The following is a 24,732-nucleotide window of genomic DNA, read 5'->3' as shown; positions in this document are numbered from 1 at the left end:
TATATATATATATATATATATATATATATATATATATATATATATGCATATTCAAGCTTATAACTAATTATGAGGCTATTTCCTGGAGAAGATGCTTCCTTTTGCTCTCAGCATTCCTTACCTGCCTGTAGTTCTTTGTCTAAGGTTCGGGCCCTGTTAGCATGTTTGTTCTGTGTTAGCATGTGTATTGGCGTCATCAGTATTTAGGTCTTATTTAGGTAGCCAGGCTGTTGAGACTTCATGGATATAGCTTCCCTAGCTACTTTTAAGAGACAATCTCACAGCAGACTTCCTGTTCCACAGGCTCTTAGGAACCCCTCACCCCCACCCCTCAGCATTGATCCCCTAGTTTTTGATGCAGGAGCTGTGTTGTATCCACTGGAGCTGACACTTGTTCTCTGCATTTTTATCTCGTGTATTTTCCTGTAATGCCAAGTGGTAAGCCCTGAAATCATATACAGCAAATACCATCAAATGGATTGAGCAGGTTGTATCTACACATTAAGAAAAAAAATATATATATATCAACAATTAAAAAAATAAGTCAAGAATTTGAAAGAGAGTGGGAGGAGGGGTAATATGGGGAAGGGTTGGAGGAAGGAAAGGGGGGAAATTTATAGAAATATATTTTGATTTAAAAAAAATGAAAAACTATTTTTTTAAACAAAGGAAGCAAGCAAATCATGGGGAATAAGCAAATAAGCACCAGCCCTCCATGGCCTCTGCTTCAGTTCCTGCCCCCAGGTTCCTGCCTCAAGTTCACATAGTGACAGAATGTGACCTGAGGGCTATAAGCCGAACGAAACCAGGTTGCTTCTGGTCATGGTGTTTATTGCAGCATTAGAAAGCACACCTTGGGATGCGTGCCTTGGGAATCTTGGAAAGGAACTGAAACTTAAGAGCTCAGTTCCAGGTGGAGACTAAATTAAACCTAGTTGCATCACCATCCCAAACAACAAAGCTCACGTCTGACTCTGGAAAGTACAGCACAGCAACCATAGCAGAAATAAGAGTTATAATAAGGAGTGGGAAACGAGTATCTTGCATGGCTATTGAAAGGAAAATTCCTCAGGGTATTAATTTTCACAGAGTCTGTGTAAGCAAAGAAAAAGAGAACATGGCAAAGGACAGAGGCAGAGCCAGAGGCAGCAGGTCACAGGGGACCTGGGTTGAGTTACGGCTCTGGTCTCTGTGTAAAAGGGAGTGGCAAGCTTGTAATTGAGGGTTTTGGAACCCGGGTCCGGTAGAAACAGCAGTGATGCAGTTCTTGGTTAGTACATTGGGAGGCACTGGGCTTGCTCCAAACAAGGCAAGACAGAGAACAAAAATAAGGGTGGAGTATAGGAAATAAGTTTATTGGTTTAGTCCGCCAGCTCCTAGGTTATAACCTAACTAGCTGCTTGCTTCCAGCCCAGTTGGTTAATTGGCCTCAGGTTTTGCAGGGGACCAAAGCTCAGGAGGGCATTCCCAGTGCTGATTGCCTCAGCTGGCCTGTAGTGCAAGGAGTTCAACCTCCCAAACCTTGGCAAACACAGTGCTGGATATACACTAGTTACCTGAGTATGTCTGAGCAAATAAACTAACAACATGTAAGCCAGGCTCTTGCTTTATGAGACTCAGAAGTCCTTAGTGCATGGAAAAGCGTACCGTATTCTAAGATTTCAGTTAATCACACAGGATCCTTTTTCTTGAGGATGACAGGGAAAGGTGGGTTAAACATGGATGTGGTGGTGTGTGACCACCAGAGAGATCAGACATTCGGAACACTAGCCAGCTTAGTGGGTGGGAAGAGCAGTGCCTCCTGATGGCACAGGGAGGCTATGTTCTGAGGCCCAGGGCAGTGGGCTTGGGGGAGTGACTTGGATGGTTACCCAGCTGAGCATGCTTGAAAGCAGGTGCGAGGCTGTGGGCATGAAGGGTCACTGAGAAAGGACATGGCTGGTTTGAAGTCCAAAGTGGCAGGAGGTGGGTTCTGGAGAGCACACGGCTGGTCCTAGAGCAGTGTTCTCAACCTGTGGGTCGTGACCCCCGTGGGACTCAAATGAGTCTTTCACGGCAGTCACATGTGGCACAGATGTTTACGTTATGAGTCATAGAAGTAGCAAAATTACAGTTATGAAGTAGCAAACAAATTTAGGGTTGGGGTCAGCACACGCGAGGAACTGTATTGAAAGGCCGCAGCCTTAGAAGGTTGGGGACCACCAGCCTCAACCTCGAGTCGCCTAGCTGAGCAGCTGGACTCTGTGAAAAAGCAAATGGCTTTTGGATTTCTTTTTCTTGTTTTTAGACAAGGTCTTACCCTATTTCCCTGGCTAGCCTGGAGCTCACCATGTAGACTAGGCTGGCTTTGGGCTCATGGAAATCCTGCTGCCTCTGCCTCCCAAGTGCTGGGATCAATGGTGGGTGCCGCTCTGCCTGGCCTCTCACTGGATCTTAGAGTCGGGGATGGCGTAATTCAGTGTGTGTTACAACCTTAGTGACCATTTGACTGGTTTCTCGCGCTTTTAGCCCACAGCCCCTTGCATACAAGAGTTCCTTACCCTGCTGGCTGTGTGTCACACCGTGGTCCCTGAGAAAGACGGAGATGAAATCATCTACCAGGCTTCCTCCCCAGGTGAGGGCTGTTTCTGGAAGTGCCTGGTTCGATTTTCCCCTGGAGACCTGGGTGTTTGCATTTCTTTTGGAAGATGCTGTGGTACACCTTGCCCCACAGGACCTGCTGTTTGCCTTTTGGCCTCCCTCCAGTTCATGATTATAGGTGTTGAAACCTGGGAGAGCTGGTGCTGGAAGTCCCGACTCTCAGGGTACTCTGGTGGCAAAGAAGAGCCCAGGCTATCTTACACGTCCTAGTACACTATCTTGGGCTAGATCATGCTCTCAAGAGAGAAGCAGGCTGGCCCCTTGGCTGCCTCATCCACCACACCCCTTTGGCATCAGAGCAATTGCTCTTCCTTCTCCCGTTCCTGGTGGCCTGAGTCCCGCAGTGCTACAACTGAAGCACAGCCATGTCCACAGCTTGTCAGCAGGAGCTTTCCTTGAGGGGATCCAGCAGAGCGTGGGGGAGTGTAAACCACTGTGGTGACTTATCTTCTGGCATGCCATCTCTCTGGTGGGAACACCCATTTCACACCCTGGTGGCAGGAAGAGTTGAGTGTGTCTCAAGTCCTTGCTGTTGTGCGGATAGCACAGGCCCCATCAACCATGGTGGGCTTTAACTTGAAACACGATACTCAGCAGAATTCTGTCACAACAAGGGATGAACCCGAGTGTCGCTGGCTTGTCGTTGGCAGATGAAGCTGCTTTGGTCAAAGGCGCTAAGAAGCTTGGCTTCGTGTTTACCGGCAGGACGCCGTACTCAGTTATCATCGAAGCGGTAAGGGGCCTGGGGCTTTGGAAGATGGCAGGTGCGAAATGCTATGCTGATTGCAATGCGATGGCAAGCTTTTATATTTGTCTTCCAGCGAAAGATTAGATTAGAAGTGCTTTGTGGAAACATGGTAGTTGCCTGGGAGGCGGCGGTGGACCCGGTGTTTCGGGCTGTGGTAACCTCTCCTGGAGAGGCTTCTGCACAATCTTCTACTCACTCACGTGAAATTATCTGTAGCAAGGGACTTGGACAGCCTCTTTGTTTTCCTAGAGCTGGGAATGTGCCTTCCGCCTCTGTTTCCAAGACAGGCCCTGCACCTCAGTAGCCCCATCAGTCTCGTGGTCGCACAGTAGGGCATCAGGGTACAAGAGAAACAGGCCAGAGCCTGTTATCTGGATGAGTATTTTCTCTTCCTAAAATTCTAGCAGTGGCCCGTCAGTTCTTGTCTTCCTGAAGACGAGAATTCACAGTCGGTTTAAGCAGGTTATTTAACAGAGAGAGCAAACTGAGTACCCCCTAAAGAGACTGAGTTGGCGTCCCAAAGGGGCATAGCTAGCCAGTGGGTTCTACATTGTGGATCTTACCAAAGTGTTAAGAACATTATTATTTTTTTTTGGAGGCCCTGTTTAGTTAGGTCTCATAATTAACCATTAAGGATGTCTATTCAGAGCCGGGCGTGGTGGTGCACACCTGTCATCCCAGCACTCTGGGAGGCTGAGGCAGGCAGATCTCTGTGAGTTCGAGGCCAGCCTGGTCTACAAAGTTAGTACAGGACAGCCAAGGCTACAGAGAGAAACCAAAACCAAAAAAAAGAAAGAAAGAAAGAACACTGTCTGTTCAGTCATTAATTCTGGGGTCGCCGAAGCACAGATTCTCCGTTGGTCCCTCATATTTATGTGAGCTGAGTATGTGGCGGCTGTGCAACAGTGCGGAGAAGAGGCGGCCCTGGCAGAGCGTGGGGAGCGGCACTGGGATCCTGTCTGAGCAGCATGCTGGCGTCTAGGGTGGGTTGAGGGGCAAGGTGGCAGGCGCAGAGAGGGAAGAGGGCTGACAAAGGCTAAGTGAACTGGGCCATTGGTGACATTTCAGGATGCAGCCTGAGAGAGGGCTGTGGAGGGGAGGCAGGGCAATGTGTCCCTGCATTGCTGACCTACGAGGAGAGCGCTGTTCACAGAGTCTGTCAGAAGCTGGGTTCAGACTCACAGGTATTCACACCAAAGCCCATGTTCTTTCCACTGTGATGCGTCAGGAAAATAGCAAACTGCCTTTAAAAGTAACACACACACACACACACACACACACACACACACACACATATTGACACTTTGACTACAAAGAACACAGGGAAAGGAGTGTTTAATTAATGATCCTAAAAGTGCCTTATCTGGAAATTCAGAATATCCAAATCCTTAAATGGCAAGGTTTTCCACTAAGTTTGAGGACAGCCCTCTGGCAGTCCTGATCTTGTTAGGTTTTTTCTTTCTTTCTTTCTTTCTTTCTTTCTTTCTTTCTTTCTTTCTTTCTTTCTTTTCTTTTCTTTTCTTTTCTTTTCTTTCTTTCTTTCTCTATTTATCTATTTATTTATTATGATGCTAACTCAGTATGATGGTCTAATGTGTGTGGAAGTACAGCTCAGACCCTGCTGGAGATGTTAAGTCATGATACATACATACATATATACACACAAATACACACACACACACACACACACACACACACACACACACACACACGCACGCACCTTTAAGCAATGTATGGATTTAGTACATTCATAAGCAGAGCTGGCTCCAAGGTTTCGGATGTGCTGTGTAGCTTGCAGTTTTTAGTGCTTTGAAGTGGCTACAGTTAGGAGCCTGTCGTGGAAGGAAAAGTGAGGGCTCGCTACCAGGAGAGGGCGCTCTGACCCCACCACACTGTGAGAACACAGTCCTGACTAGAATGCCTGTGTAGAGGGCAGGGTGAGAGAAAGAGAGAGAGAGAGAGAGAGAGAGTAAAATTAGGAGGGTGATTGAACTGAGATTTTAATATTCTTTTTTTTTTCTGTTTTGTAGATGGGACAAGAACAGACGTTTGGAATCCTCAATGTCCTGGAATTTTCTAGGTATGTTTCTCTCTCACACACTTGACATGAAACATTTCCTACATGCTTAGCTGCTTCCCCTGCAGGTGTGACTGAGTGTGTGGCGTGATTTCCACTTAGGCATTGCTCATGGTAAATCCTCCCCCACCCCCATCTTAGAATTGAAGGATTTCATTAAAGAGAGCCATATTTCTCTATTTCCTTCTGACAGGGGTGCTAACCCTCTTCAGCTTCCTTTGCCTTTAGCTTTCTGGAGCTGCCTCAAGCATGTCTGCCTGCCTCGGAGAACGTGGCCAGGGCACTGTCTTCATTGTCTCTGTCTGGGTTCTGTGAGGACGGGCCTCTATCTCTGAGCAAATACTAACAAGTGAGCACAGAGCAGATATGGTCAGCTTATCCTCTCAGGAGGCTTGGCCTCCACAAGGCCACTCTCCTAGGCCTGTCCTGAAGCTAGCACACCCAGCAGTTTCTTTAAGATCCAGGAATATTTGTCAGATTCTCTGGATTCCCCAGGGCATTCATAGTTTATCCTGAGGAGCCATGTCTGAATATGTCTCTCTCTTCTTGCACATTGGACAACGCTAGAGCAAAGTCCTGGTTTTTGTTTGTTTGTTTTTGTCTCAAGACCACCTTTTCCTGATATTGAAAGCAGGTGGAGCTGGTCATGGTGGCTCAGGCAGATAACGGAAAGCTGAGGTAGAAGGAACACCCTAAGTTTGAGACCAGCAAGAGCTACCTAGTGAGTTCCAGGACAGTCTCAAAGAAAAAAAGCAGTTTTCTAGACACCTTTGTTAAATTGTTCACCAATGACTTGAGCGGGGCAATGTTTTTAAATCCTCACAGAGGGGATGTTGTTCTGCCTGCCGCTTGGCTAAGAGCTGTGGGCTTGGCTCTGTGGATGAGAAGCCCTTGGGGTCAGAGAAGCCATAGGATGGCTAATGATGGCCGCAGTTCACATAGGTATGGTGACAGTGTGCCTGCCTGTGTGGCGCTTCCAGACATGCGTCTACCTCCTCAGACTCTTGTCTCCTTCTTCTCCTCCTTCTCGAGTGTGTGTTTGTGTGTGGGCATATGAGGCCGGAAGTAGAAATTATGTGTCTTCCTCTGTCACCCTCCACCTTAGGTTTTGAGACAGACAGCCACCCCAGTCTTTCACTAAGTCTAGAAATTGCTGTTTAGATTGGCTGGCCAGTGGAAAGCCAGGGCCTACCTGCCGCCATTTCCCAGCCCTGGGGCTACAGATACACACCATCACACCCTGCTTTTATGTGGGTGCTGTGATCCTCATTCTTACACTGTGAGCACTTTGCCCACTGAGCCACCTCTCCAGCCCCTAACACGTCTCCTGTTGGCGACTGCCGCGTCCTGCATTACCAGCAGCCATCTGTTAATAGCCAGGCAAGAAGGAAGCAGAAAGGGATGCAATAACAACAAGGCCCTAGTGTTTAAAGTGATGGGAGAGTGGGAATGAGAAGTGATGGCATTTGTGGTCAGAGGCTCTGGTTCTTTTATATATATATTAAAGTCTGCAGAAGCTTTATTCATATACATTTGAAATTAAAAAAAACCTACAACAGGAAAATGATTAAGCAAAACTGTATGTCCATATTATGCGATACTTTCAGGGTTAATAATAGCAAAACCTGGATAGATAAGCAAATCTCTAGTTTTATTAGGACCCCACACTCGTTGTCTTTCACCACTTAGCCGAAGCCTCAGGTTGTGTCTCTAGTACCTCTATCTCTGAATTCAAGAGGGAACCAAAGTCCTGAAGTACGGTGCGCTTCCTGCTCTGGTTCTTTTTAATGGCTGCATCAACTTCCTTATTCCATTTCCTTCTGTAAGATTTCCTTGGGGTGCTTGGTGGTCATATGCTTTGTACATTAAGAAACTGAAGCAGCCTACATGACATTGCTAAAAACACCCAACTTCTAGGAGCTGAGAGAGAATGAAGGACCATCCCAGAGAGTGCTGTGGGTCAGACTGTGGGAGTCACCACAAGGAACGGCCACGGGGTGGGCGATGCCTTCCGGTAGAAAGAAGTGTTGGCAAAGCACAGGGCAGAATGCGAGGGGAAGGAGAACGGCAGCCCCTGTGTGGTGGTCAGTGGGAAGGGGGTCAACACTGCAGAGGTGGGCAGGAGGATTTGGGGGGCCCAGGCAGCAGAAGTCACTGAGCCCCAGCAAGCAGGCAGGCCTGACCCTGATGACAAATGGGTAAGGAAGGGTCTGTGCAGCAGTGAGCGGAGAGAAAGGGCCTGGTGCTGGGTGAGGTGAGTCTGAGAACTGGTAATCTCCTCCAACTAGAGAAGCCCATGAGGAGCTTTTGAAGGGCTTTGAATCTCCCACCTTGCCGTTTACAAGGGATAGCTCTGATGTCATGAAATAGAGAGTGGTAACCAAAAGGGTTGACAGCGATTCAGTGTGCATGCACAAGTGTTCTGATTTTGGCCCATTTGCAAACAGCTGTGCAGCGAGTCCTTATGGCAGGGAAAGGCATACAGGCGTCTGTCCATTTGGTGTAAATAAGTAAAGAATACAGTTGAGGCTTTACTTTGAGGAAAAGACTGTGGAGAGAGGGACCTTGACGTTTCCAGGCTTGGCACCATTTGTTTTGACTTGTTATCAGATGTGGGTCCTATGAAGCAAACTAGTAATGACTTCCCCCCTCCTTTCTTTTTTATACTATTACAGTGACAGAAAAAGAATGTCCGTCATTGTTCGAACACCATCAGGACAACTCCGACTCTACTGCAAGGGAGCTGTAAGTCTCAGCGTGTGGTGGGCTTGGCCGACTTCTTGGAGACTGCTTTGCCAATGTATTGCTTTCCAAACTGCTGTTCACAGTGCCCCCATGGTGTGCCCCAAACTGAAACAAAGCCCTAGCAAGTCACTAAGAGCCACGGGTTCAAGGTGGTACTAGATAAGAGTGGGCAATGGGCAGTGAAAAAAACGTGCTTTTTAGCAGTAGCAGGCTTTGGACACCCAGCATGCCACACGGAATTCTTGGAGGAGGGATTCCAGGTCTGGTTTTGCCACCATTGTTTGGTGTCTGTAAAGGTGATGGCACCATGTTGACTTGGGATCATCATTCTGTCTTCTGATGTGTCTGTTCTTCAGCAGGTACTCTTTCTGTCTGCTATGGTTAGAGAGATAGAGATAGAGAGAGAGAGAGAGAGAGGAGAGAGATCTGTGCTGTAAGGACAAAATTCATATCCATGTGTGGATCTATTTTTATAACTTCTTTTGGCCAGTTTCCTAGTTCTGATTTTTTTTTTCTCCAGTATCCCTAACTAATAATAGCCAAACTCCAAAGGTGTTTTTGCTACAGAAAGCTCTCCGTGCTTATGAATTATATAGCTGTAAAATTGTATCCTGTTGCATGGTGGCTCTGTGGGATGAGGGGACTAATTATCAAACTTAATTTGAGACTATGCCAGGGGCAAGATACTGAACCTGGATCAGTGATGAGTTGCAGAACTTACTCATCTCCAGCAGTCACACATATGATTAGGGTTTTTTTTTTTTTTTAAGATAAACAATGTATGTGGCTTTTAAAGGCATTACATTTGGACCAACAAAAGAATTCTCCTTATACAATAAGGCCATTTTAGTTAAGGCCATCAAGGTCTTACATGACTTTGTTTTAGGCTCTGTTTGTGTGCCACTTGTTGCGGCTGCAGCAGCTGGAAGAGAAAGGCTGTGTAACCAGGAGAGTTTTGGCATGAAAATGCTGCCAGTGCTCATCACATTCTTGCCTGCTTAGTTCTGTTTAAACTTGCCCCTTCTCCAACAAACTAGTTTAGTTAAAAAAAAGTGTTTTGAGATGCTGGTTTATGTAGTGAATTATCAGGAACAGACAGGCACCCTTTCCTGCTTGTCAGTATGAGGTACAGGCTGCACCGAACTGGGCATTTCTCATCAAAAGTGAGTCAAAAGCAAAAGCTGTGGTCACTTTGGTTATAGGAACGTCCATTTTTGACAAGTAAGGTTATATTTGAATATCTTAGGATATGCATTATACTCTTTTTACTTCTTCATAAAGATGTTACAGGATGAGCACCCTAATTAAAAAAAAAATTAGATGAGCATGGTGGCACACTTTAATTTCCAGCACTTGGGAGGCAGAGGCAAACGGATTTCTGTGGGCTTCAGTGAGACCCTGCCTCAAACAAACAACAAAATCCCACCAACAAACAAAAATCCCAAATGTGGGTTGATGAGATGACTCGGCAGGTAAGGGTGCTTGCTGCCGCCTGAGCACCTCGAGTCGCTCCTCAGACCCTGCTATGATATATTTTAAAATATGCCTTGCACACGACAGGTCTACTATGGAGGATACTCATTAGATGGAGATGGAGAGAGAGGGAAAAAGAAGAAGAGAGGAAAAGAGAGACAGAAAGAGAGAGAGAGAGTGGGGTAGAGGGGACACTCTAACAGAGAAAGGGGAGAGAGCAGAGAGGAGAGCAAGAGAGACAGAGAAGTAAGAAGCAGGGGTCCTTTTATCCTGGGTCCCTGGTGGCTTCAGCCAATGATGACATCACAGGTGGCTAAGTAACCTAAGTGTGGGCTAGTGCATCAACTTGTAAGCTAACAGACTCATTTGTAGAAGGAGAGAACAAACTCCTGCAGGCTGTCATCTGACCCCGCATTCTCTTGCGGTGACACTTCACACTGCGCGCGCATGTGCACGCGCGCGCGCGCGCACACACACACACACACACAAATGCAAAAATGCAACAAATTAAAAAAAAAAAACCAAACAATCCAAAACCTTTCAAGCGCTGACCTGCCTGACATAGTAGAAGATCCCACAGCTGACTTCAGAGCGTGAACTCCAGTCTAAACGTAGCCATGGGAAAGATAGAAAATTACTGTCAGGCTGTGTGAGTAAGGTGGACACCAAACATAAAACGCTTAGGCTGAGCCCCATCCCTGAGCTATCACATCATATGTATACGCATGAACTCCAGTGTCTGACCCCCCCCATCTGAAGCACTCCCACTCAGATGTCAGGTGCTGAGCCTGTGCAAAGCTGAGGGTCTGAGTTCTGCACACGTGTGCAAATGTGGGCTCTATAGCAGCCTTGGTCATGTCTCCGCTCTCAGGCTCTTCCCCCATTGTTGTTCCTTCTTGACATTTTAGATACACAATAGCTTTTGGTATTGTTGGGCACATTTTATAAAACTCATGTTTGGCCCAGCTGAGAGCTCCCCTCTTTGCCCAGTCAAGTATTTTCATGTACATTAGGTAAATACGTACGAAAGAAAGCTTTGTTTAGCGTGCCTACTGGCAGATGTCCTCTGGGCTTTGCCAGTCTCAGTGAATGTTCTCTTCCTTCACAGGATAATGTAATCTTTGAAAGACTTTCTAAAGACTCAAAGTACATGGAGGAGACGTTGTGCCATCTGGAATATTTTGCCACCGAAGGTAGGAAATTTTAAGATGCTGTTTCTGACCCTGCAGCTGAGCTTTCCTGTGGCTGCTGCATGGGTAGGCAGGCATGCCTTTGGCAGATGTGTGCTTTTCCTGTAGTACTGACTTGCCTCCCAGGACTGGCTTTTCAACCATTTTCCTTTGTCCCCTCCTAAATCCTGTGACAGTGAGGAAGTAAGTGGCAGAGTCCAAACTCAGGTACCTGCGTTTGACTCTGCTACATCACAAGTGGCCCCCAAACAGAAGGCAGCTGACCCACAGCATATAGAATTACAGCTGTCCCTTTCCTTGGATACTCTAGGGGGTCATTTCCCTGACCTTGTGCTATTACTGCCTTGTGTAGGACTTAATATAATTCCCCTTGCACACAATGAGCAGGAAAGGAACTCTCTAGAAGCCTTTGGATAACGATGACATCAGATTTTCCTGCTACTGAATGTGATGATGGGTGTGTATGGGCTGAGTGGTGCTTTCTCACTGTGGTATGCTTCCGTGGCTAGACACACACACACACACACACACACACACACACACACACACACACACACACACGTGAAGACATGCCTGCTTGAGAGCACAGCTCTTCCATAGCATAGCACAATGGGCTTTAAAAAATTTTTTTATTCATATATTTGTTTATTTGTTTTTTTAATTTTTATTAATTATACTTTATTCACTTTGTATCCCCCCATAGCTCCCTCCCTTCTCCCCTCCTAGTCCCGCCCTCCCTCCTCCTTCTCCACACAGGCCCCTCCCCAAATCCACTGATAGGGGAAGTCTTCCTCTCCTTCCTTCTGATCTTAGTCTATTAGGTCTCATCAGGACTGGCTGCATTGTCTTCCTCTGTGGCCTGGTAAGGCTTCTCCCCCCTCAGGGGGAGGTGATTAAAGAGCAGGCCAATCAGTTCATGTCAGAGGCAGTCTGTATTCCCATTACTATGGAAACCACTTGGACACTGAACTGCCATGGGCTACATTTGTGCAGGGGTTCTAGGTTATCTCCATGAATGGTCCTTGGTTGGAGTATCAGTCATAGAAAAGACCCCTGGGCCCAGATTTTTTGGTCCTGTTGCTCTCCTTGTAGAGTTCCTATCCTCTCCAGGTCTTACTATTTCCCACTTTCATAATCTTTCATAAGATTCCCTGCACTGTGCCCAAAGGTTGGTCATAAATGGGACCTCATGAAACTGAAAAGCTTCTATAAAGCAAAGGACACCGTCATCAGAACAAAACAACTGCCTACAGATTGGGAAAGAATCTTCACCAACCCTATATCTGACAAAGGGCTAATATCCAGAATATATAAAGAACTCAAGAAATTAAACAGCAACAAATCAAGGAATCCAATTAGAAAATGGGGTACAGAGCTAGATATCGAATGGCTGAAAAACACTTAAATGCTCAACGTCCTTAGTCATCAGGGAAATGCAAATCAAAATGATGCTGAGATTTCACCTTACACAATGGGCTTTTTATGTGATTCCCGACTCCTTTGCTTACTACCTGCCTGTGGCTCTCTCATAAACACACACACATAAGCTACACTGATTCTGTACCTCTTTGCAGTGGAAAATTCACTCAGGTAATCTCATGCACTCCTAAATGTACAGGAAGGGCAGTGTATGTTAGTTTACATGAAAACACAGGGGAGGGTCTGAGTTACTCTTCTCAATGCTACAAGACACTGCTTAAGGAAGGGTCTGGAGCTCCACAAAGAGAACAACAGAACCAAAAAATCTGGGCCCAGGTATCTTTTCTGAGACTTATACTTCAACCAAAGTCCATTCATGGAGATAACCTAGAACCCCTGCACAGATGTAGCCCATGGCAGTTCAGTCTCCAAATGGGCTCACTAGTAAGGGGAACAGGGTCTGTCTCTGACATGAGCTCAGTGGCTGGCTCTTTGATCACCTCCCTCTGAGGTGGGGCAGCCTTGCCAGGCCACAGAGGAAGACTATGAAAGACAGTCCTGATGAGACCTGATAAGCTAGAGTCAGATGGAAGGGGAGGAGGACCTTCTCTATCAGTGGACTGGGGAAGGGGCATGGGAGGACATGAGGAAGGGAAGGAGGGAGAGTGGGATTGGGAGAGTATGAGGGTGGGGGCTACAACTGGGATTCAAAGTGAATAAATTATAATAAATAAAAAATTATATTAAAAAGAAAAAAAGAAGAGCTTTATTATGGTTGATAGATTGAGGGTACAGGCCATCATGGCATGGTGACAAGCTTGGGGCAGCTGTCCCCATTGCGTCTTGGGAAGCAGAGTGCCACTCATAGGTAGAATTGATGCTCCTACTTGCACCCAGAAACACCCTCACAGGCACGCTCAGACGTTTGTTTCCTAGTTGACTCTACATCCTGTCAAGCTAGCACTCACTATTAAACATCGCAGTAGGCAATTTTAAAATTTCCTTTTGTGGCTCTATGAATGTTAAAGTAGAGGAGCCCTACGAAGCAGATGGCCTCGTTAATTTTTGAGCACACTGTCATAAAAAATGCCATGTGATGCCCCTAAGAGGGCTGCGTTCTGCCTCCCACCACTTTCCTGTGGCTGTCTTGCAGGCCTGCGGACTCTGTGTGTGGCCTATGCAGACCTCTCTGAGAATGAGTATGAGGAGTGGCTGAAGGTCTACCAAGAGGCCAGCATGATACTGAAGGACAGAGCCCAGAGGCTGGAGGAATGTTACGAGAGCATTGAGAAGGTAACTGCACAGTCGGAGTCTGCCCAGTGACGGGTGTTGCAAAGGCTTTGGATAGGAGTCCGTTTGTTGTCTTTGGGTACTGTTGTGTCTCTGTGAACTCTCAGTTTTTCATCATTTCTTTGCTTTGGGATGCTCTCTGCTGTCGGAAAGTTCTAGCTGCTTTCAGCTGGGTGTTAAGGAAACCTTAAATATCTGGTTCAAACTAGTACTGATGGGCTGAAGAGACGGCTCACCTGTAAAGCCTTTGGAGCACAAGGATCCAAGCTCAATCCCCCAAACTTGCGCTGGTGACTTCAGTACTGGAGAGGTGGGGACAGGCGAGAACCTGGGCCTTGAGCAGGCGGCTAGGGAATATGACACATTGACACTTGTCCTCTGTACGAACTTGCTTTCCTCCGCTTTAAAAGAGGATGACGGGGCAACAATTCACAGCTGCCTTGACCTTGAGATGGTGTGGTGTTCATTCCACCAACCATTGCATGGTTCTGGGGATGGAAGTTGGGGCCACTTGCTGTACCACTCTGCTACACTTCCATTATTGAATTCTAAACTCACAGGTCTTTAATTCCTATCCTTCCGGATAAGTGTCATAATGAGAATAAATTCTTTGCACAGGAAAATTTATTGTAATAATGTCCTCATTCATTTAATATCAGGCCAGCCTATGCCTGTGCTTTGCTTTTAGATGATGCCCATGCTAACATGCCCAGTGGCTCAGGTTTGCATTCTGTTGCTGTGATAAAGACTATGACCGAAAGCAACCCGGGATGGAAAGGGTTTACTTCAGCTTACAGGCTAGTCTGTTATGGAGCAGTGTTTCTGCACAGCTTGGGTTCCCAAGCCATGACTAGGATAGTGAAGGGGTGAGGAAAAGTGACAAACACACAGACACCTGGGCACAGAAGAGCTGGGATTGGGTGGTCTGAACTCGTGGTTGAAGGAGCTGCAGCTCCTTCACATTGAAGTGCAATGTGTTCATTATATAGAGTTGAACAAGGGGATGGACTTATGGCAGAGAGCTGAACAGATAGGTGGGGTTATCACATACAGATAGAAAACGAGGCTGGGTTATTATATACAGCTGAACAAGGAGACAGGTTCGGCTAATCTCAGTAGGAGCTGTTCCTGTAGGGAGCGGTCCTCAGGATGTAAACATCCAGGGGAAGAGAAAGCCATGGCAGACATTTTTGCACACTATCAACATTTGCACTGGGACCAGAGGAAAGCATTGATTCTCTCTGAGCCTCACCCAGGCAAGGCTTTGCCACTCTGATGGGCTGAAGCATTAGTCCTTGACATGGATGACATGACTATGCCCATGTCAAAGAGTACATGTTCAGTCAGGATTTCAATTGCTCACTACAATGGAGGGAAGTCAGAGCAGGAACTCAAGGCAGGACTTGAAACAGAGGCTGTGGAGGAATGCTGTTTATGTGTCCATTTCCCATGCTTGCTTGGCCTGCTTTCTATAGAACTCAGGGCCATTTGCCCAGGAGTGGTGCTGTCTACAGTGAGCTGGGTTGTCCTATTTTAATCATCAATCAAGAAAATGCACCAGAGATTTGTCTACAGGTCCATTGATGGAAGTGTTTTTTCTCAGCTGAGGCTCTCATTCCCAGGTGATTCTAGCTTGAGTCAAGTTGACAAAAAAAACTAAAAATGAAAACATGACTCCCATGTGCCATGGAATGATTGATGGGTGTGTCATGAGTGGCTCAGCATGGTCAAAGGTTTGTGAGTGCTTCACACCTAGGTGTCACTAATTGGTAAGGACCCTGTCAGGGATGCCAGAGTTTCTGCTCTCAAGGATCAATTGTCCTCTAACTGATGATGTTTTCTGACCTAGAATTTACTGTTACTTGGAGCTACAGCCATCGAAGATCGTCTTCAAGCAGGGGTTCCAGAAACCATAGCTACTCTGTTGAAGGCAGAAATCAAGATATGGGTGTTAACAGGAGACAAACAAGAAACGGCAATTAACATCGGTAATCAATTTCCTAAAATTCCTGATAATGGTTCTTGTAAAAAAAATTGCATTTTTCAAGTGTGTTGGCAGTTTATAGACCTCTCTTTTGTTTCAAAGATCCACCAAGAATCTAATGAAATGCTCATATGAGTATGCTCTGTCTGTTATAAATGTATAGATATGCATCCATGTGCGGGCACACACACACACACACACACACACACACATGAATTAAGCACTCTTAGGTAAAAAAAAGAATTCAAGAGTTGACACTATAGATTATTTTAGATGTCTTTCTTCCCTTAGTTTTCTTTGACAAATATTGTCACTAGGTTTAAATATTTATTGTTACGTTTAAGTGACTTTACTATTGAGTGGCCTTTCTAAAGGCTTTGCACTTTTGTCTCCCCGACCCTTCTTTACAACCTCATTGCTGAGCATCGAAAGGATGGAGAAGAAGAACTTCAGAAACTTCAGAAAACACTCTTTGTTGCTTGCTTCAAAAAGTTGTTAAATATAGATTAAAAACTGAAACACTTTTAGGCTTAAAAAGGAGTTGAATTTACTAAAACTTAAAATAAATATAACTGCTCATTTCAGTTAAGTTTAAACTGCCTGGGCCTCTGGTAGTATGGCCTCATAACACATGCATTTTTTTTTTTTGTAATAATATGAATACATGGATCTGTAAAACTTGTAGCTGGAAATGTAGCCAGTGGTAGAGCATGCTTGCCTAGCGCCCACAAATCCCCAGCAGTGCCAAAAAAGACAAAAGAAAAAATAATAACCCAAGATTACATAGCTAATTTGTGCATGGACGTACTCTGCCCCAGCTACTTTAGAGGAAGACATGCTACAGAGTCTGAAGTCAGAGGACGGGCTCTCGTCAGAACAGCTTCCTCAGACTCCTGTCCGCTCATTCCAGTGGTGGCCCTTTCTTCAAGCCCTCCTTGTTGCCATCAGCTGTCCACTCAGGCAACCTCAGCTGCAGAGAGTACCTTTTCCTGTGGGTGATTTTTATTTAAGAAATAGAAATTTTCATCTAATTATAATCTTTAATTCTGATCTAATTGCTGACTGTATGCACTTCAGGCTCCCAAGCAGCTGACACTAGACTCACAAGAGAACAGGAAGAGTTGTCACAGAGTCTCTGACATTCGCAGTGGGCTCTGCAGATCTGTGCCGCTGTCTGTCATTCAAGTGTCTGACAACAGTGTGGTGACATTTCTCTACAGACCCACTGCTTTTACTAGAAAGTAAACCTTCAAGCTTACATGCCTGTGTTGTGCCAGTAACAGGTTCAAATGAAGGGATGGCATTTGTTTCTTGAGTACTGTTTTTCCATATACATTTGCAGATTTCTCCCTACTCAATTTTGGCCCTCAGCAGGGTTTTCCATGCTGCAACCTATGAGCCTTGTTCACAGTTCACAGAGGGGATAGCCAGTTGACGGCTGCCCTGGGGTAGATGCTTTCTGCCTCTTACAGTAGTAAGAGAGATGTGGTTAACCTTCAAGTGAAAATGGTACTAGGGTCATAACCTTCCTCATTTTCCCATTCCCGAGTGAAATGCATCATTAACATGTAAAATTGCAAACTTCAAGCAAGCATGTGGCAGTCTTAAGGAAATAATTGATAGTGCTAAAATGAGGAGCAGCCTTCTTCTTCCTCCACTGTCTCCTTGAAGCCCCTCCCTGGGCTCTCATATTTATACCCTCTCAGAGTCCTCAGAATTCCACTATCTGCAGCTGGCAGAGACCATGCTCCTCTCTAAATAGCTTGAGGCTGTTAATAGCTGGCAAAAACAGGCCCTGCACAAGGCAGTTATCAGCTGTGGGTAAACTAAGGCAGTCCTATATCCCAGACTTGGGATTAAAATTAAAACATAATTACATAACATGAGTTTTTAAAGAAAACAAAACTTCCACTACATTGAACTTATGGGCAGAAGGCAGAGGTTAGCATGTATGCGTCTTTCCTACTCCATAGTTCTCTTTTCATCACTAGGAAATCCAGTGGTGTCACCCAAGGAACATCACTATTTCTCTTGTTAAAACCATCAGGTAGTTTTAAAACAAAAAGAAATGGAATAATTTAAAATCTCAGCATTTAGTAGACAAATATGTTAAATTCCTTTTAAAAAAAAATAAGAATATGGAGGGAACAGGAAACAGTTTTGTACAGAGTTGCAGTGCTGGGGAGCTCTGAGAGGCTCTGAGAGTGTGCCCCTGGATCCCATTTTACATTTCACAACTGCTTTCTTCCTTCCTGGAGGTTCTTAGGTTAGCCCCAGAAGGAAGGTCTATATTTGATTTTCACTTACAAAAGGGGGTATTTTGACTAATCATTTCCCCAGAGGTTGGGCGAACTCTTCATCCCTAGAGACCTCCCTCAACTTTAAGCAGCCCAGACTGTTAGAGTCCACTGTCACTAGTGCAAAAGAATTTACTGGAAGCATTTTTATTTGAACAACCGCTGCTGAAGCCAGCTGTGGGTTTTAAACCCTGGATCTCTGTTTATTGTTTGCAATTTTAAGCAAACTGCTGCTTGACACCTGAAAGTACACAAAAGCAGTGTGCTGAAGCCCCTAAGTACTTTCATCCCAGCCTGGCAGGAGGACGGCAATAAACAAGTGACACTTGCCTGAATTTGAAGAGAAAGCCAAAGGCTTCCGAGGAGAAGCAGATTAAGCTGTTTTGTTTCATTTGGAAAATGAAGTTGGTCTTTGCTCAGAAAATTATCACAGACTACTTGCCCTCAGAAGACCCAGGACATTTAACTTGGTTGACTGTGAGCACCAACCAAAGTGTGTTGCCCCTGGCTTCTGATGGCTTTGGATGAAATGAGGTCAACTCTTGGAGAAGAGCCAGGTAAAGCTGACCCACACATGTAAATTGAGGTCTCTGTTCTTTAATCTCAAAATCTGTAAGATGGCCATCAGGAACTGAGAGCAACAGCTCTGGGGGGACTTCTCACTTGGAATAAGCAGCACTCTTCTGCATGTATGATCGGCGGATCTTAGAGCAGGATGTCATTTTAAGGCGACAAAATAACAGTACACCCTAAAAAAACATTGCCAAATTAAAGCTCTCAGCTCTCCAAACTAATGTTCCCCTTTGGGGAGAAAGTGGAGAGACTAAGCTCACATCCCAAACATTTCTAAATCTAGATTTCTATGGAGACATGTTTGAAAGATTGGAAAGGATCTAGCCTTCCTGACCATCCGTCCTGGGTTCACAGCAACAGCAGACTGCCATCCCTATGATTCAGCATGGTGCCAACCTGTGAAAGTGTGTTGTGTTGGAGGTTCTCAGTTGTGTTCCAGAGAATTTAGTCAATGAGTTCCTGAACGTGGATGGATGAAAACCATTAGCAGGCACCATGACACAAGATGGTCTTGTAGGCTACTCCAGCAGGAACCAGAAGGTCCAGGCAAAGACCCATCCTCTAGAGAGCCAAGGAGCAGAGGGTTTCTTACAGAACCTGGCTCATGGGCACATTTCCCTCAGACACTTAGTCCTCCTCAGGAACCCTCGTGCATGGCAGTATGTGCTGACCTGGCCTTACCTTGTGAGCTTCAAGAGCACCGACTCTGTCTATTCTGTGAACTGTTATAGTTTCAAATTTTTGCTTCTTTATTTATTTTTAGAAATTCTTCAATTTTTCACCTGTCTCTATACTTTAGCTACTCGTTTCTTTTTCCTCGTTGGAAGCGGCCACCACCTGCCATGGGCTGTGTGACCCAGGCTGAGTTACTTCATCTCTCAGTCCTTCAGTGTGATCTTTAAGACAAGTAATGACCCATCGATACCAGGTGTAAGGGAGTAAGCATAGAACCTTGAACATCATTAATTGCATTCACTAGTAACTACTGCAGAGCTAGCGAGGGTCAAAATCCGCTACACAATTAGCATTTTACCATCCATTCACACTCTAAGGAGTTCATCATTAACTCATGCCCCAATTAGAGAATGCGGATTCCTCAACTCCACTGTAGAGTTCCTGGCAAGCACTCTAGCTGCACAATGTAAAAATGCAAGTTTTGATCTTCTTTTTGCTTTTCTTCTTCTTCTTTTTTTTTTTTTTTAATCAATAACCACTGAGCTTGGAACCGCTGCCCTTAATATAAGTGCTGTTGCTTTACCTGGGAATGAGGCTCTCACCCCTCTGAAGGGACAGGCAATGTGTGCGTAGTCAATTAGCAATAGGAACAGGCACAAGAGCTGATTGTTTTGTTTGTTTGTTTGAAAAATAAGCTTCTAATCACTTTATATGTTAAATGTATGTGATGAAGTTTTTTTTTTTTTAATTTAAAATAAATTTCTAAGTTTAAAAGCCTCAGTTGACAGGTAACAAAATTCTGGGACAATGAGAAACTGGCACATATTGCCAACTTAGAAGTAATTTGAGATGAAAATTATTCCATCTTCATGACCTTAAAATAGAATGAATACGTGGTAGTATTCTAGTCTCATTAACCCCACGTTCATAAGAAAAAAGAGCACAGACTGGAAACGTGGCTTTTACTGTCAACTTATTTGAAAGGTGATTAGCCCATGACAGCAGGGAAGTGACAGCTGTGGGATTCACAAAGTTCTCCTCCTAAATCCCACTTGAGACTATGATACGAAAAATTTAAGCTTAAAAAAAAATAATTTTTCTAGTTTTCTCAAACACAGCTAGTTAGCCTTTAAAGGCAAAGTGGTCATTTATCCATATAAACCAGTGTTGCACACAAGACAAAAGTATTCTAGGACTTAATTTGGTTAAGTAAATTGCTAAGGTATTATGGGAAAAATATACTTAAAAACAATGTGACGGCTGGTAGTATACCCAGTGGGAGAGCACTGGAGTGGGAGGTTCTGGGTCCAAGCTCAAGTACCGTAAAGACAAGTGTTAGAGCTGGAGAGATGGCTCAGTGGTATATGTGCTTGCTGCCAAGCCTGATGACTTGAGTTTGGTCCCTAGAACCCATGTGATGGAAGGAGAGAACTGACATGTGGGAATTGTCCTCTAATGTACACACACACACACACACACACACACACACACACACACACACAAAACGTTAAAAAGTTTTAATTGATTTTTAACTCTAAAATTATTGTAGGTAGAGCTAGATGTAGATAAACAATTGCTAAAGAAAGTCAACAATCCCAAACACAGCAAACGTCACCAAGTCCACAAACAACCTCTTGTGATGTGTTCCCCTGAGAGAGCGCTTGCCCATTGAAACCTGAGCGTCTAAAGCCCTGAGCAGCTTGAAGTCCAGTTAGAATGTACACACAGTATGCACATGAGAACAGTGCGGAGGCTCCATGCTCCCAAGTCCTCCACCTCCAATTGCAGAAGCCAGGTTCTGAGAAAGTTCTGGAATCTCTTTAAATAGATCCTGAGCCAATTAGACCCGGCACAATTCATACAACCTTAATCCTAAATTCTAAAATCTGAAGTGCTCCAAAATCCAAAACTATAGTCAGATTTTGGAGCATTTTGGATTTTAAACTTTTTGGAAATGCTCAGCCAATAATATTCATGCAAATATCTTAAAATTAAGGCATGCTTTATATATAAGTACTTTAAAAATTGTAAATCTGAAACATATCTAGTTTCACACATTTTGGATTAGGGGTGCTTACTCTATATTAGTTTGGTCTTTAACAAATTTAGTTTGAGAACAGTTTTAGTTTGAGAAGTTCCAGGTTACTTCTTTGTGTAATTAATACACTTTTTGGATATGGCTTCAAAATAATATTTTTATGAAAAGCCATTATTTTTGTCTTTATAATTTCTCTTCTGGGTGCTTTTCTAAATATTTATTTTGAACAAATGACAATCCTGAGTAAAGGATTGTAACATTCCAAAATAAACAAGTTGAAAATATTTGTTCATTATTTATTTATTTATAAAACCCACAAAGGTTTTTAAAATTTATTTTTATTTTTTTATTAATTATAGTTTATTCACTTTGTATCCCAGCTGAACTCCCCTCTCCATCCCCTCCCAATCCTACCCACCGTCCCTCTTCTTCTGGGCCCCTCCCCCAATGATAGGGCAGGTCCTCCTTCCCTTCCAGCTGACCATAGTCTATCAGGTCTGGCTTCTTTGTCTTCTTCTGTGGACTGGTAAGGTTGCTCCCCATTTAGGTGGAGGTGATCAAAGAGCCAGCCCACTAGTTCATGTCAGAGATGGTCCCTGTTCCTATTATTGGGGAACCCTCTTGGACAGTGAGCTGCCATGGGCTACTTCTGTGCAGGAAAACCCACAAAAGTTTTTCTTGGACTTATTTTCTGTTTGTCTTGAGTTCTGCTTTGGGTCTGTCAGAGGTAGTAGTTTCTTTTCTAAGAATCATGACCTCAGACTGGGAAAGGATCTTCACCAAACCTATATCTGACAGAGGGCTGATATCCAGCATATATAAAGAACTAAAGAAGTTAAAAAGCAATAAATCAAGTAATCCAATTAAAAATGAGGTACGGAGCTAAACAGAGAATTCTCTGTAGAGAAATATAGAATGGCAGAGAAACACTTTAAAGAGATGCTCAACATCCTTAGCCATCAGGGAGATGCAAATCAAAACGACCCTAAGATTTCACCTTACACCCATCAGAATGGCTAAGATGAAAAACTCAAGTGACAACACATGCTGGAGAGGTTGTGGAGAAAAGGGAACCCTCCTTCATTGCTGGTGGGAATGTAAACTGGTACAACCACTTTGGAAGTCAATCTGGCGCTTTCTCAGACAATTAGGAATAGTGCTTCCTCAAGATCCAGCTATACCACTCCTAGGCATATACCAAAAGTTTGCTCAAGTACACAGCAAGGACATTTGCTCAACCATGTTTGTAGCAGCTTTATTTGTAATAGCCAGAACCTGGAAATAACCTAGATGGCCCTCAATGGAGGAATGGATACAGAAATTGTGGTATTTTTACACAATGGAATACTACTCAGCAATCAAAAACGAGGAAATCATGAAATTTGCAGGCAAATGGTGGGATCTAGAAAAGATCATTCTGAGTGAGGTATCCCAGAAGCAGAAAGACACACATGGTATATACTCACTCATAAAGTCCTATAAGATGTGATAAACATAATGAAATCTGTACACCTAAAGAAGATAAACAAGAAAGAGAACAGGGGTAAGATGATCAATCATCATTTAGAAAGACAAATGGGAGGTGTATTGGATGTAGGAGAAAACAAGTAACAGGACAGGAGCCTACTTCAGACGGCCCCTGAAAGATTCTACCTAGCAGTGTATCAAAGCAGATATTAAGAGTCATAACCAAACCTTTGGCAGAGTGCAGGAAACCATATGAAAGAAGGGGGAGTTTGGATGACGTGAAAAGGATAGGAACTCCACAAGGACCAAATATATCTGGGCACAGGGGTCTTTTCTGAGACTGACACTCCACCAAGGACCATCTGTGGATATAACCTAGAACCTCTGCTCGGATGAAGTCCATGGTAGCTCAGTAACCAATTGGTTTCCCATAGTAAGGGGAACAGGGACTATTTCTGACATGAACTCAATGGGAGGCTCCTTGACCTCCCTACCCACCAAGGGAGGAGCAGTCCTGCTAAGCCACAGAGGAGAACTTTGCAGCCAGTCCTGAAGATGCCTGATAAAACAGGATCAGATGAAACGGGAGGAGGTCCTCCCCAAGCAGTGGACTTGGAAAGGGGCAGGGAGGAGATGAGGAAGGGAGGGAGGGTTTGGGAGGGAATGAGGGAATGGGATAGAGCTGGGATATAGAGTTAATAAAATGTAACTAATAATAATAAAAAAATTGCACCTGTGTATAGGAAAAAAAAAAAAAGAATCATGACCTCTCTAGCCCAAGGTAGTTAGCGAGGCTTCTTGTACCACTCGTGATTTCCCTCCTATTGGGTGGCCTTAAGTCCAATTAGACGGCTCTTGGTTACTACCGAGGTGCGAGTGCCGCTGTTGCACCTTGTAGGATATTTTGCCATGCTACCCACTGTTACAGTTCATTGGCATCACATAGTTCGTAGGATTACTGATTGTTTTCCCCACCCGGCAACTTACAGAATATCTTCTGATACTATGAAAGTTACATAGCAAGAAAGCAAGAAGGAGGCTTTCAGGTTAGATACAGCTTGAATCTTCTGAGTCCTGTGTTTGAAGTGTATAGTCTTAGCAATAGGAACTTAGTTGCCTTCCATCTTTGAGAGGCAACCAAGGGCATGAGCAATAGCCTATATTGTTTTGGGAGTTACATGCCTTAGCCTGTCCAACACAAAGAGAGTTTTCTCATGCATGGTACTGGAGTTTTCGTTAGATAGTCTATATGGCTCTTGTGGGAAGCATTGCTAGTCCAAGAGGCATGTGATATATATAACATAATATATAAAATATATCAATATGTATTATATATTAACTTTAGATAAATATAAAATAATACAATTCCTTGAGGCTTTGTCAAACATCCTTGGTGTTATTTATCTTAGATAGTTTGATTTGAGAACAAGATTGAAACTGTTGATTCTAATTGGAAAGGGATACTTTTGTTTTAAATCTTTGTGTATCTTAACTTAAACTTAGGTTCACTTCTTTAAATGGAGATTGCATTGCTCTTTTGGCAGGAATGCAACTCCCTTGGCATAATAGTATCCCTTTAAACTTTTGTGAATTGCTAGCTTTAGAAATAAAAGGCAATCTTGATTGTGCAGTAGCCATGCTAACTAAGAGCACAGATTTCATTCATCTCCTTAATCTCTTTGCTGTTATTTTAGGTATAACAAGGTTTATCTTACTGCTTTAAAAGAATAGCCAGAATAAAGAAAAAAATCCACAGAAAGTGGCAAATAGTTATTTTAGCCATTAGTTATAAAGACCTTATCATGTAGTTCTCTTCAAACTGTTGGCAAGGAAGTGAGTTTAGCTTATGCCCCTAGTCCTCTGGTCAGTAGTGATAAGGCAGACACAAGGAGGGAGGCTGCAAGATGAGTGTCTGCCTACGTGTGAAACCTCTGCTTCAAGCAGGGTAGAGACAGGAGGATGGTGGGGGCTTACTGGCTTCCAGCCTGACTGATTGAGCGTGGGCTCTAGGTTCAGGGGAAGACCCTGCCTCAAAGGAGTGGGAGGAGTGGGTAGAGGACACCAGAAACCCTTCTCTGGCTTTCACTCAAGTGTGCAGATTGGGGAGTCACATGCG

The 24,732-nt window shown here is 44.4% G+C and overlaps 1 protein-coding gene across 3 annotated transcripts in view; it reads left to right on the top strand.

Annotated features, from left to right (window-relative positions):
* Atp8a2 (ATPase phospholipid transporting 8A2) overlaps positions 1-24,732 on the top strand; it is a 504,296-nt gene that overhangs the window by 143,320 nt on the left and 336,244 nt on the right. For all 3 annotated transcript variants that reach the window (XM_055617218.1, XM_055617234.1, XM_055617226.1), the window contains 7 exons: positions 2,509-2,614; positions 3,291-3,373; positions 5,419-5,468; positions 8,141-8,210; positions 10,792-10,876; positions 13,446-13,585; positions 15,432-15,570. In XM_055617218.1, the coding sequence (XP_055473193.1) occupies positions 2,509-2,614; positions 3,291-3,373; positions 5,419-5,468; positions 8,141-8,210; positions 10,792-10,876; positions 13,446-13,585; positions 15,432-15,570 (673 nt within the window). The remainder of the gene's footprint in view (positions 1-2,508; positions 2,615-3,290; positions 3,374-5,418; positions 5,469-8,140; positions 8,211-10,791; positions 10,877-13,445; positions 13,586-15,431; positions 15,571-24,732) is intronic.

Source organism: Psammomys obesus, unplaced genomic scaffold (genome assembly GCF_907164565.1).
Source record: "Psammomys obesus unplaced genomic scaffold, mPsaObe1.curated_primary_1811, whole genome shotgun sequence".
Classification (NCBI taxonomy): Eukaryota; Metazoa; Chordata; class Mammalia; order Rodentia; family Muridae; genus Psammomys; species Psammomys obesus.
Note: the sequence above shows the minus strand (reverse complement) of the source record. Positions and strands in the feature narration are given on the sequence as shown.